At 36.9% G+C, this 15,004-nt stretch overlaps 1 protein-coding gene across 4 annotated transcripts in view; it reads left to right on the top strand.

Moving 5' to 3' along the window:
• WDR64 (WD repeat domain 64) overlaps positions 1–15,004 on the top strand; it is a 67,038-nt gene that overhangs the window by 25,146 nt on the left and 26,888 nt on the right. For all 4 annotated transcript variants that reach the window (XM_079333387.1, XM_079333388.1, XM_079333385.1 and 1 more), the window contains one exon: positions 5,358–5,497. In XM_079333387.1, coding sequence (XP_079189513.1) covers positions 5,358–5,497 — 140 coding nt within the window. The remainder of the gene's footprint in view (positions 1–5,357; positions 5,498–15,004) is intronic.

Here is a 15,004-nt window from a genome sequence, read left to right as displayed (position 1 = left end):
GCAATTCTATTGATTTTCTAGACACAAGATTTAAAGGAAAAACAATATAGCTGTAGAAGAGTTGTTAATGAAAATTCTGAAGTTTAGCACTGTAGGAGGTAGTGTTTACACTGATCACCTTGTCACAAAAAACTAGTTTGGAGAAATTTACTGATGACATAAAGTAGGGAGGTCCTATTGAGCAAAATGAGGTCAGTATTTCCTACAGATACAACAGGATGATTTTGCTGTAGTAATAAAACCAGGGTGAAATGTCTGAATAGGAAAGAAGGTCAATTACAGAGGAACTAGAAAAAGTTTCTTTGATACATTGAAAATTCTTCTGGAGGTAGTAGATGAGAAAAATCTGGGTAAACTTTCTAAGAAAATTATAATAGCTGTGATAGACCAGACCAAAGGTCTGCCTAATGCACTCACCCCACTTTGTCAGTGACCAGCAGTAAACACTTGTGGCACAGAAAAGGAATAGGACAATCATGCAGGATCACTTGCCCATGGTACATGTTCCGGTTCTGTCTTGCTGATATGAACCACATTTGAGAAAGATTGGTTGAATATTGGAAAAGTGTGGGAGAAGAGACACATAATCATCCTCAAATCCAACTCTTTAGTGAATGGCTCATAAAGTGATTGAACTCACAATTTTGGTGTTTACAGCAGCAGTCTCTAACCAACTGAACTAAGCTCTAACTGCACCATTGTGCAGATATTTAAAAATATATTTTCTATAATCTACAAAAAGTGGCAATTAACAAGGAATGCCACTGCTGTCTATTAGAGCAAAAATTAGAGCAGTGATGTTCAGGAAGAGTCCTCTGAATAATGGCAGCTGTAAAAAATTATATTCTCAATTTAAAATGGAGCTTGGATTTTTGAAAATATTAGATTGCATACTTGTTTGTGATGGTTGGAGGATAGACTTAGAATGCAGGAGCTTCTATCCCATCTAAACAGATCCCTAATCAGAATATTTTAGAAGCAGATGAGTTTTCTCAACACTGAATTCTAATTTGCTTTGACTTTCACTGCTTGAAGGTACCGAAAGTGTAGGCAACATGAAAAAGTTTAATAATACTGTGTTTAAGGACTCTGTAATGATGATTTTGATGATTTTTGAAGAAGTGTAAGAAATTGTGCTTCTAACAATCTTCCTGTCCATTCATAATATTTACATACCCTAAAGTTGGAATCCTGTCTTGCTTGTTTACCCACCATCCTTCATTTTGTTATTGAGGGGCATCCTCCTGCCTCTCACCCTCATTCCCAAAGCTTAGCCCTGCTGGTTCCCCTTAAATATGAAAGGAAATTATTCCTGAGCTGTATTACTAAGAGTCCCAGAACACAGTGGGAATTCATGTCCAAAGACAAGGTGCAGTAATCTCTTTCAGTTTCACTGTGAAGTTCAGTCAGTTGGGGCCTACTGTGAAGCTGCACCCAGAATTTAAAACAGTGTTACAGGTCTTGAGAGACCCCTCTGCTAAAGCCTTCAAAAGCTGAGCTTTAGAATTCTGTGTTCTGTTAATAGAGTACACTGCTCCCAGTGGCACAGCACACCATCAGGCTGGAGCACACTATGTTTGCCTCTGTATCTTAAAAGTCATCTCACTGTTACGTGATTGAGAAACACATATTGATGTTCCAATTAATGACAGATTTAAACTAAACTTCAAAATAACATAAGCTAGTCCTGTTAATTAGGAAGCCTGCAATTTTACCTGTAATATACCCTAAAAATGAGAGACCATAACAGGTACATAATTCAGGTAAATAATTATAATAATTCAGGTAAATAATCATAATATATAGATTTCTTGGTGACGTTCAAATATTTGTAAAAACGTATGTTTATTTGTCTCATTTGGCAATTGCCATAAAACAAAAATCCCGCCTTTGCAGGCTAGCTTCTAAAATATTGAGCAGGGATAAATCTGCTAAACATTTTAGTAAAACCCAATTTAATGTTATTCAGCCAGGTGTTTATAGCACAAATGAAATGTTACATACTGTGATTAATTATTACTGTAGCCATTAAAGAAGTCCTATTTTGACACACTGTTCCATCGTTTATTTGTATTTGATTATGCTCTTGAGTTTGTCAGTTCTGTGACATAAACTAATTTTGTCTTCTAGATATTTTATGTTTATAAAAATGAATAAGATAAAATCAAACCTGGTACTGAGTTTGCTTTTCATGCTTAAGACTGGAATTCAACCAGTAAAATTATAAAAGCCTAAAATATAGAGCCCAGAGAAGTTTAAAATAACTTCTCTCTGTAGCATTTTGCATTAATACTGCACTGAATTGTAAAGTTACATGGTTTTCCTCTTATTCTGTATTCATTTCAACTTCTATTAGTTCTTCAAATCTGCTTGCTGTTTTCCTGTGAGCAATGAAGCAGAAGAAAAACTACTAGTGGTTTCTAAATCTAACAGTACAACTAGTAAATGGAGCTACTCTGTGCTTGTTCAGTTTCCTTTGTGAATCCTGGAACAAGTAAAGCACATTTTCGGGAATTCCCAGGAATCCCAGTGATAGAAATGGCCTGAACTCCTCTGATATTAACTCTCAGAAGCATAGCAAAGTCTTCTCTATGATGCAGTCTAAATTTAAGAACAAACAACAACAGACAAGGAAGCATAAAAAAAAAAAAAACAAAACAGTATAATAAACTAGTTCACCAGATGTCTGACTGATTTGAAGATGTTTTTCAGCCATTATAAAGCTAGGTTATTTAAGACAGATTTGAAGGAAAGACAAGTTATTTTAAAGGATAAGGAGTTTTCTGTGTGAGAGTCGGAGCATAGGAAGAAACCAGGAGGTATATTCTGCATTTACAATCTATTGAGGATGCCAGGCAAAGCCTAGTATTTCTGCATTCAAATATGCTGTTGTTCACAAGTGGGTTTCAACACCACTGAAATGCAGACATCTCAGCAGGATTGTAATACTACACAAATTGCAAAACTGTGTTAGCAAGAGAGAGAGTTTGACAAAGCATCACATGTTCAAAGAAGGTATTTGAGTCCATAACATCTAGGTAGAATAGAGCTGTGGTTGTAAAATCTGACTTCTAAAAAAACTCTAAGCATCTGTTTTTACAATTATTTATCATGGAAAAGACCATACACAACTGAATCTGTTTTGATTCAAATCACTGATTCTACAAAATCATTAAAAATTCCTAATGAATAGATATCTAATTCAGGCTTTTCTTGAATGTGCTTGGTATCTACCCTTTCAGGATTCTGAATCCTGGAGGCATATTTGGAGCATGGAGAGAACAAATGTTCCAGGAAATGTTCCAGTGTAGCAGTGAGTGTTAGGGCCAATCTGGCATTAGTCCAGAAAGAGAGAAGAGAGCACATCTATTATAATAAACTCTATCATTATCTCCACATCAGTAAAAGGAATTAAAATTTATCCGCTATTTCACTTGAAAAGCAAACCGAGTTTTTTAATGTAGGGAAAGGTTTTCTTTCCAAATGTCACTTGATCATCCTGTTAATATCTGAAGTAAATGACATTGTATTAGTGATTCTACTCTAAAAAGAAACTCTGTGCCAGAATTAAAGGGCACTCCCCTTCAATCATGTGCCATCACTTCAGGAATATAAAGAACAGAGGAGTTAGGAAGACCAGGAAGGGTTCTGTTCCTCAAAAGTGCAGCCAGCAGGTAGTCAAGGTGATCAGATATTGTCAACAGCTTCTGCCCAGTTTTCCACCATCTTAAGACACGACAGTTTACGTCTGGGGCTGGTAAGGGACATGTTGTTGAAGCAATGTCCATTTCCTCTGATATTATAACCAATCTCACCAGTCTCACTGGAGGCTTCTGTCTACACTTCTGTATTTCGTGTCCTTCTCGTGGGAGGTCGCAAACTGAGTTTTATTCCCATGGGCTTGTTTCATCCTTAGCTCTGACCTGGTCACACAGGTTCTGCTCACTTGCAGGACATGTCTGGAACAGCCTAACACAAGCTCTGAGGAAGTGAGCAGGGACATCCACCACTTTCTGGAGTTTCCCTATCCAAAAGGGCTTCATAAACCGTTTCTGCAGTTATAACCCATTTAAGCTACTTTCTGCCATACTGTAAGCATATTGATTGTCTAGAGTAGTTTTGCCTTAAAAAGAATCTCTTCCCCTTGAAGTTTTGAGCCAGTCAGCTACTTACATATGGCCTTCCTTTCCTGTACTGAAGTTACCCTCCATTGTGCCATATAGCTTTTTGCATAGTTGAATTCTCAGTCACACTTGTGAAATGAGCTTGCATAAATCAAAATGTCTTTCTGTTGTAGCTATTTTAAGAGTAGATGATTCCTTCAGTGAGCCTCTCTCATTTAGAGAGAAGCCACATAAACAGTGGAGTCATTTTTTCTGAAAGAACAATATTGTTTAATGGAGGAAAAGGGAGGTGGGGTGCTCCTAAACAAAAGACATCTTGTTACATTAAGAAGGAAAGGAATAGATTCCTGGAGAGAAAAATGGAGGGACTGACTAATGACAGTAGGTTGAACAAGCTTAATGAAGATTATTAACATAATTGAGCTGAGCGCTTAACATAATTGAGCTGATTCTCTTGGGGCATATACTTCCTAGTCTATTTTTTTTTTGCTTTTTACTCTTCAATTTAAGCTGAGAGAAATGTAGAACTCAAACAGAAGTCTAGACAAAATGTGGCAGTTTCATTTTTTGTGTGTCAAACTGTTCAGCTAGATGCATACAATTCGTACAATTGCAATATTTGCCAGGAATTGAAAGTTAAAATACATTTTTAACATCCTTATATTTTGAAATATTTATGGAAAGTATTAGCAAAGTAGTACCAAACATTCACCTTTATTCTAATTTACTTCACTACAAACTCAATCATCAGCAGTTATTGTTTTTTGTCTGCCCTCAGCTTTCATGCCCACTTCTTTCTGCATGTTCACCTTCTTCCATAAAGGAGGTTATCCCTTTGTGTCCTGGCTAACTGGGCACAAATATTTTTGACACTTTTCTAAATTTCATTGAAGGAAGCAAAATAGGAGCCCCAGTTGTATTTCTATTAAAGTACTCTGTTCCTCTGGGACTAGTCCACATAGTCTGGCTGTTTCCCTGCCATTCCTTCAGCAAAATAAGAAGGCTTTGAAAAGCTAATCAGTTACACGTTTAATATGTATTTGTGGATAAACAATGAAACATAAGTTGCAATCCAGCCCTTAGAATGAAAACGTTCCATGCTTATGTAGAAGTAGTCTACCCAAATGAAAGGACAGACTTACGAACACTAAGCTCTCAATTACAAGGCTTCTTTGTAGTACAAGTGACTATTCTGTCTTTCTGACTATATATATTAATTTTTTTTTCTTTCAGGTAATGACAGAATCCTTCGTATGTGGAATCCAGTTGTTAATTTGAGTCCTGTAGGGAAGCTATTAGGACACAAACATAGTGTTGTGGAAATTGTGACAAATGAAAAAGATCAACATGTCATCAGCCTTTCCTGTGCAAAGGTAAAACACTTTTCTGAACCTCGTGGAAATAGGTCTGGAAGAAGGATCCAGAGAAGTCCATCCTAGCCTCAGTGCCCTGCAGAGTTGTGGAGCAGAGGATCTGGAGTGCAATCACACAGCACATACAGGGCAACCAAGGGATCAGGCCCAGCCAGCAGAGGTTTAGAAAAGGCAAATCTTGCCTGTCTAACCTGATCTCCTTTTATGAGCAGGTGACTCACCTGATCAAGGCAAGGTCAAGGGTGAGGCTGTCAATGTTGTCTGCCTGGACTTCAGCAAAGCCTTTGATGCTGTCTCCCATGGTGTTCTCTTGGAAAAGCTGGCAGCCCACAGCTTGCACAGGTGAACCTTTGCTGCATTAAGAACTTGTTGAATGGCCAGGCATGGACAGTGGTGGTGAATGGTGCCACATCTAATTGGTGACCAGTCTGTAGAGGTGACCCCCAGGGATTAGTGTTGGGTCTAGACCTGTCCAATATCCCTATTGATGTCCAGGATGAGGGAACCAAGTGCACCCTCAGTAAATTCACAGAAAACACTAAGTTGGAGGAGTGTTGATCTGCTGGAGGTGAGGAGGGCTCTGCAGAAGCTTCTGGAGAGACTGGATTGATGGGCCACAGCCAGCAGTATGAGGTCCAATAAGACCAAGTGTCAGGTCCTGCAGTTTGGCCACAACAACCCCAGGCAGCATTACATGCTTGGCAAAGAGTGGCTGAAAGTTGCCCAGCAGAAAAGGACCTGGGATTATTAACGAACAGCAGCTGAGCTTGAGCTGGGAATGTGCCCACGTGGCCAAGAAGGCCATTGGCATCCTGGTCTGGATCAGCAATAGTGTTGCCACCAGAACAGTGACTGTCCCCCTGTACTCAGCACTGGTGAGGCCACACCTCAAATCACATGTTCAATGTTGGGCCCCTCACTTTAGGAATGACATTTTGGGGCTGGAGCATGTCCAGAGAAGGGAAGAAGAGCTGCTGAAGGGTCTGGAGTACAAGTCCTATGAGGAGCAGCTGAGAAAGCTGGGGATGTTTAGCCTGAAAAAAAAGGAGGCTAGGAGACGAGACCTTAACACTCCCTACAGCTGACTGAAAGGAGGGTGTAGCCAGGTGGGAGTTGGCCTCTTTTCCCAGGCAACTACAAATAGGACATGAGGAAATGGCCTTACACTGTGTCAGGGGAGGTTTAAGTTTAATATCAGGAAGAATTCATTCACAGAAAGGGTTAGTAAACATTGGAATGGGCTGCCCCAGGAGGTGGTGGAATCACCATCACTGGAAGTGTTAAGGAACAACTGGACATGGCACTTAGTGCCATGATCTGATTGGCAAGGCAGTGCTTGGTCAGAGGTTGGACTCGGTGATCTTGGAGGTCTTTCCAACCTATATGATTCTGTGATTCTCTGAAATCTGTGTTATAAATTCAACTAGGAATCTATTTTTAGGTAAGTACTTCTGATAGTAATCAGTTATCAGTTCATTTATTTTAATAAAAAGGCTTTTAGCTTAAAATTCCCAAATTATTTTATACTGAGAAGCAAGACTAGAATGGAACTATTTGACATATTTTCTTCACAAGTGTGACAAAAGAATGCTTAAAACAGTATATATTAACATTCCAATAACTGCTGTATTACTTAATAACTGGCAGATTTAAAACAGAACCTGTACTCAAATGCTTCATGCAGTAGTGATCACCTGCAAAAATTTCATACAGTTCTTTTGCACTTCTGTCTTCCTACCAGCCTACTAAATCCATAGTTGGAGTTTTTCTGGTATCTCTATATATCAATCATGTTCAACTATTGATCTCTTTCTAACCAGTGTCTTTTACAAGGCTTACTGATCCAAAGGATTGACCATAGGAATGCTGATAAAATCAGTAATAACATTTATTCCACCAAATGTTGCAAGATTCTGATGGAAGGACATGGGTATATAAGAAGTGATTGGTGGAATCATGCTGATGGTTATTTATATGATTTGTCAAAATGAGACCTCCCAGGAAATAATAAAAACTTCTATAAATACATGCAAAAATAAAAGAGAAGTTCCTGAAGGACTAGTTGTGAATGGCTATAGAACTCTTTCAAGGTGGTCCAATGCCATATTTTCAATATTTAACACTATTCAATATTCTTATTATCATCTATAGTGATGGAGTGGAGAGGATAGATATTAAATTAACCAGTTATGCCAAACTGGTTAAAGCTGCAGTCCTTGAGCAGAAGTATTAGAGTTCAAAATGGTCATTAAAATTGAAGGTATGATTATGAAAAATAGTTCCTATGAGTCAATAAGGACCTAATGTAATTAGTCTGCTGAGATATCCTTCTATCTCAAAGGTTTCCGGATTTTTATTGGGTTATGTAGGAAATATTGCTGAACTATGAGTCCTGTCCTCTGCCACTCCTCTGCTATAATTGATTATCACTTCTCATTATGGTGGCACTAAATACCACATTTTAACTTCTTTAGTCTTCTGCTTAAAAAATCACGTGCATTTCTAAAAGTAATACTAGCTGAAAATAAATTATCAATATTTTCTATCTTCACATAATCCTGGAGCCATAACACTTCCCTCTTCCTCACTCCTGTAAATCTATATCTGTCTGTTTCATAGATAACTCTGTAACTTTGCTACAGGCATACATTACTGTGAATTAAGAAGGGTTTTGACAGATAGCCTCAAGCAATACATGTAGGAAAAATGGAGTAAGACTTAAAGGCAATGAATGAACATTAAGATATTTATGGAAAAGCAGCTGAGACTAAAGCCCCTGGGACAGTAAATGTAGAAGATCTTTTGTGGGCCCTTCTGGGTTTTTCTAGGATTCAGTAGGATGATTTATAAGAAGGACACGTGATCTTAACTAAATATAGCTGAGTAGTGCTAATGACATCAGTAAGACCACTTGTACCTGCAAATGAATATATGAAAGTATGTTTTAATTAAAAACCATGTGCATTTAGATAGTACAATGGGTTGTAAGGCTGAAATCACACTTCTCAAAAAAAAAAAAAAAAAACCAAACCAAAAAAAAAACCAAAAAACCAAAACCAAAAAACCAAAACAGAACAAAAAACTAATAGATGTAAATCGCTAAACATCAAAGTGTCAGATAAATCTTTGGTCATAGTGCAAACTTTATAAAAACAAGGAATGCCTCAAAGAGGAGTCTAAACATAGACTTTCAAATAAAGTGCTTATCACTCTCTACCTCACATATGCAATCTATAGAAGAAATATGGTATACCAAATAGCAGGTGGTCAGCTATAACAGGATTGCTTCCAACTTGCTTAAAGCACATTTGTGTTTGGCAGACAAGAACCAGGAATTATATGAAGGTGTTCAACTTCTCAGGGAACTTTTAATGATACTTTAGCATTTACATTGTTTCCACCTAATAAAAACAAAGACCACCTTTCTTTTCAATCTGCCTAGCATAAAAAATCAAAATTGTTTTCTTTGTTTTGTTTTTCTGTCTTCTGGTGACTGTGATACAGGAGGCCTCTGAGGCTAAATAAGGACAGCCTATATATCTTTACTGAAAGTAAGTCAGAGACTTATATCAGTGATCTCACAGAAGCATTGTATCCTAGTGAAACAAAATCTCTTTATATATAGATTTTACAATAAATGTTTGACAGAATAGCAGAACTAGAGGAAAAGCTTAGGAAAATTAAACTAACACTTTTTCAGAACCTTCTCAAAATTAAACTTAACCTAAACCATATCAGATATCCATATTAAAATAAAACCTTTTTTATTGTGCCATTTTCAACTAAAATTGCAAAACAACATAAAAAGAAGGGAGTAACTTTTTAAAATTAATATTTTCAGTTGTTATCTTTGTTACATAATTGTTATATTTGAAGATTCTGACTGATTTAAAATACATAGCTATTTTTTTTAACTGTATTGAAAAGTTCCTTCTCATTGTAAAGATGTTTTTGTGCAATGTAAAATGTGCTCACAAGAATGTGTCTGCAGCCTGTACTTAACTGATTTATAATACAGAGTTCAAAAGGAATGGATCATATTGGCTTTTGGTTCAGACTCTTACTGCAGCAACATGTTGCAGTCTAAAGAAGCATTGGCTGAATTAAGGGCTCAAAACTTGCAATGAATGCTTTTAAGACACCACAGATCTGACACATCTATTACAAGAGTACTAGGGGATTTATTTGATGGTATTAACCTTAGTTCCATACTATAGAACACAAATATATATTGTGATTTATACAAAAATGTAAAAATGGACAAATCTGAAACCATGGTTTCACAGCACTAGTGAAAAAAATTAGAGATCACAGGAGATTTGTATTGTAGTGGAAGAGCTAGTTTAGAAGATTTTTATCTCTTAACAGTCTCAAGATACCAGAGCATGGAAAAGAGAGTATGTCCCAGGAGAAGGGGAGAGAGGCATCATTGTGTTAACTTCGTGAGGTAGACCAAAAGTACAGATTACTCAGCAGGCCTTGGCTCTGTGCAAGCCCAGCTCAACAATAATAAAAACATCTCTATATTATCTACATGTGTTTAGCACAAATCCAAACACAGTGCCATATCAGCCACTGGGAGGAAAATTAACTCTACCCCAGTCAAAAATAGTACACTTCACTAGATCAGTTCTGCTTTTGTCAGCAGAAGAAGAATCTGAGCAGTGCTGCCTTCTTCTTGGAGCAGACTTCTTGATTTACTGTGTGACATTTTGGGCAATATGCAATACAGCTTTCTGGAAAGAAGTAAAGAAACCTCTGTGATATTTAATTGAAAACAAGTTGTTCTGAGCCAGTAATAACAAAACAATTACCACAACAATTAAGAGACTATTTTGGAATTCGGATTCAAACAATCAGTCTATTTAAGAAAATGAGGATTTCTTTAACAATTCCAACACATAAGCATTTTGTTTGCTCCGATATTATAAGGATTTCTTGATAGAACTAATTATTTGTCAAAAAGCTGTCAGGCAGCTATTAAATTTTTTTAATTCTACTATCACAAAAATTAAACTTAGTTTTTGGGTTTATAACATAAGAATACTTAATTTCTGTATGACCTTTAGTCATATAAATTAGTATTTCCATAGTACAGATACTGAGGTAGAGACGAAAGCCAAAGCAGGAATTTTCATAATTCTGCATGGTTGAACTCCAGAGTATAATATTTATGGAAATAAGTTTGTTCCTGATCTTCCAGACTGTGAAGACCTTGGAGATAACAATTTACATAAGCGCAGTTAGAGCTGTAGTCCACAGCCATGTTTTTTCCTTCTGCAGTTCAGTTAAGTGAATTTACAAGAAGATCTGAAATATTGATGTGATCTATGTGTTCCTAATCATAGGAACATGCTCTGAAACTTGTGTTGAGGTTTCCCACAAACACAATTGTATGTTGAATTATATACCACAGATCAACATGACCTACATTCATCACAATTACACTCAGAGTGTGTCTGTCTTGACTTATATTTTATTTGAAAACATTTCCAGAAAGCAAATACTGTTAAATTTTTCTGAAGATGTTAACTCATTCCTTGTGTGATTGTACCAAAATACAGACTCAGATTTTCATATAATACATGGACTCTTTGCTAAAGTGCCAGCATGTTGTAGGCATAGATTAGATTATTGGCATAAAAGTAAAAGCATATGTGTATAACTATAAGTGCAAATGTATATAACTTTTTGATTGGAATTATTCTTCAGAAGCCACTAAAGCAGTTTTCAGGAAACATTTTTTCCAAGATGACTGGCAAAGCCTATCTCTAGATTTATGATTGCAATACCATTGATATTTATCATTTGGGAGCTATAAAAAGAAGAATGGGTGAGTATTTCCTACTGTTAGACCTATTTTACACCTTTTCTCTACAAAGTAAAATAATATGGCTTATTCAAGCACTGAAGCAACATCTTTTTTATTGACAAGAAAGGCTGATAGAATACATTAAGTCTTTAAAAAGCCAGATTTGGACTTGGAATTACAGCTAAACAGCATCCTCAGATGCTTTAAGATATACTAGATAGACAATGAACTATGACATGAGTTTGATGTTTCAAGCCAGGCAAGGCAAGATCGTCCTGCCCAGTTATTACATTACCACTAATGCATTTTTCTACAAATACCAGTACTCTAAGTTAGTAGAAATTACTCTAGTTGTTTGGTTGCTTTTTTCCTGTTGGGCCCAATAAGCAGAAGAATTACTCTTAAGTGTGTATGGTAATATGAGAACAGTCTGTGGGGTAAAGAAATAATGGAAAACTGACTTGATGCTTCAGCACAGATAGAAGAATACTACATAGGAAATCTCTGCTGTGTTTAGTTTTTTTCTCTCCTTCATGTCACTCAGTCCTTCATTACCCCTGTCTCTCTATAGTTTGCTCATTCTTATTTTCATCCTGCATCATGAGCATTTATTACTTATTTTTTTTCCAATTACAGAACTGATTAAATGCATTTAGGAAGTACCAAAGGGGAAAAAACCTCACTCTTAGGCACAGGGGCTATTAACCCTGGAGTTGTGGCAGGAAGTGGGCCATTATCTGAAAGATGATCTTACACTCTGTGGAAACAAGGAGGTTAAGGCTAATGGCAGAGACCAGACCTGGCTGAACAGCTCTTGTACTGAAAGGCTGTGAAGCAGTGACAACCACTCTCTCTCCCTTAGTGCAGAGTGAGGATTCACAGCTTCAACAGTGGAGGCTGCAACTTCATTTCTTGCCTACTTGAATTGTCAATGGAAGTAAGAAAGCCAAAATTTACTTCACTAGTTGTCTCATTGATTTTACTAGAACATCTCCAGTTTTGGTTTGGTTGAATGAGACCACCTAAGTGAGTCAGGAGAACAAGATTTGAGCCTATAGGCTTCAATTCATAAAAACAAACAATTTTGTTTGATGATCAGTAGGGCTAATACAATGAGTATATTCCCAGTCTTCAAACCACTGTACAGTATCATTTGCAAATACAAACCCCTTGTTTTAACAAGTGAAGGCAGTGTTCTTTGGGTTTTTTCTTTTTAAAAGTAATTTCATTTTTGGTAGCTAAAAGCAATGCACACATTTACACATGGCAGGAGAGTAGTGCAACAAGCAGGGATTTTTCCTATCTTCATTCTGGGACATGGGAGAGTTTCATTCCATTCAAAATTTCTTCAAAATCAAATGCAGCCAACATGATACAACCACATAAACTTTTCCCCACTAAAATTTGCCTATCCTAAAGTAACACTGTTTTACATGTGGTAGCTTTACTTTTACACAACCTAAGGGTAAATTTTTAGCATTTCAGAGAAGATAAAGGGAGGTAAGATATGTTATTAGTTTTTTCATTTTCTGACTTTAGCTAATTTACTCAGCCATTGATGTTATCAGTCTCCTGTCCTCTCTCTTCTGATCTGCTTAATATCAGCTGGGTGATATCCCTGTGGGAAGTCATAAGTGTCTTTGTCAGTCTGGAACTGAGCTGGTGATTGTATCAATGCCTGTTAGTGTAGATGTCTGCCTAACCAGCTTTGAAAGCACATGATATTGTTATAAGGATATATTTATAGTCCAGTCATTTGTCTTCCTGAAAAACGAGAGCAGCTCAGCTGGAAACACACTGCTTAATTTATGTCAAACCATTGCTAATCATGGCTGTTACTGGAATGTACTGTATAGCAATATTAAATTTAATCTAGATAATTTGAAAAAGAGACATTTGGGAAATCTGCTCCAGTCATCCTTCACAAAAATTATGTGGCCCCATCTATATCAGACACATTTTTTGTTTACAGCTTTGAAACCAAAGTTCTGTTACTGCTGTGTCTTTATTCTCTTTGTTTTGTTTGTTTCTCCCAGATATTAAGAATTTCATTCTTCTCTTATATTGCATAATCCTTCAATAGTATTGAATATTCTTCAGACTTCTCATGGAAGACACTCAATTTTCTGTAATTTCCTGTCCCATTTTCTAATATTCAAATCACACTGTTCCTTGGTCTGAAAGAAGAAGAAGAAAACAACAAAAAAAAAAAAAAAAAAAAAAAAAAAACCAAAAAAAAAAAACAAAAAAAAAAAACAAAAAAAAAACAAAAAAAAAAAACAAAAACAAAACAAAAAAAACAAACAAAAAATAACCAAAAACTAACCCAGACACCACCACAACAAAACCCTACAAAAGTCTCAAGGGAGATCTGACCAGAGCAAAGACAATGAAAACTGAAACCCAGGACATTCTGTGTGAACATCAGGAAACATCTCTTTACTGTGAGAGGGACCAAGCACAGACATAGGGTGCCCAGAGAGATTGTGCAATCTCCCTCCTTCGAGATATTTCAAATCCATATGGACATGGCCCTGCTCCATGTAGCTTAACTCAAACCATGGTATTAGACAAGGTGATCTCCAAAGGTCCCTTCCAACCACAACTGTTGTTATTCTATGAAAAAGTAAAATTACTTTGAAAACTTTGTTTAAGGTGAGAAAATCATTCTAAGATTGACAGGAGGAACCTGTCTGGTTTTTAACTCTTCTGATTCAGGCATCCATGAGCAGCTACCTCTGTCCTACACCTCTGGCTTTCTGTTTCTGACCCCCACACCATTTACATGTCCACTGAAGCTGTTCTTCAGAAGTGTTGAGTGTTATTTTGTCTTTGCAGCAGGGATCAGGTATGTCTATTGTCAGCACATCCTCCACATGGTACAGAGACAAGACATGCAGACCATTTACACCCTCTCAATAGCAGCACCCCATAAATATCCTTCAGGCTCATTACTATGTAATTAGACTCATTGCATACAACAGTTTCATTTCTTTCCAGCATCCCTTCATGTCTGGGAAAAGTAAATCATTTTATATACACCAGGTTACCATGGTATTATCTGTGATTTGAAATGCTCATAATTTTGAATTTTGTCAAGTTGCTATCTTGATAAGGCAGTAGCTGTGTTACTGGCTGCTGCACCACATTGCATTAATGTGATTAGAACTAAATCCTCCTTCCCTTAACCTCACAAGTAATCCCATTGACATCAATTTGTTCCTAAGTCTTCTTACTGTGACAGGGAATACTTTGTAGCACTTTGCAGGATCACCTTCAGGGATCACAAGACATGCAAGCACTCTCTGCAGATAACTTTAATAACACAGAAAGCAGAACTGTGGCTTGACATTCATGCCTGGTTATTTTTGTCTTTGAGGCCTCAGACGTTCTGTAAGAATTCGTGATTTTTTTCATTTAGGCCATGGAGCCTTAAATGACCCTCTCAAACAGGTGAACAGGTATCAATTAGGAGCAGATAAACTAAATGCTTCAACAAAAAACCAGTTCTTCATTACTCTGCCTGTCTATGCCTACAGTTGGCTAGCACAACTTCTTTCTGCCCCACATGTGGTTGGATTTTGGATTTTCCTGCATGAATGCTTTTTCGTAAGTCCTTTTAAAGACTTGCAGCATCATCTTTCTGTAAAACTGAGGAAAGCTGGCTTCTTCAAAGAACAAATATTCTTTAACTT

The sequence above is a fragment of the Erithacus rubecula genome (assembly GCF_903797595.1).
Source record: "Erithacus rubecula genome assembly, chromosome: 2".
NCBI classification, from domain to species: Eukaryota; Metazoa; Chordata; class Aves; order Passeriformes; family Muscicapidae; genus Erithacus; species Erithacus rubecula.
The sequence above is the reverse complement of the archived record's forward strand: the minus strand, read 5'-3'. Positions and strand labels throughout refer to the sequence as shown.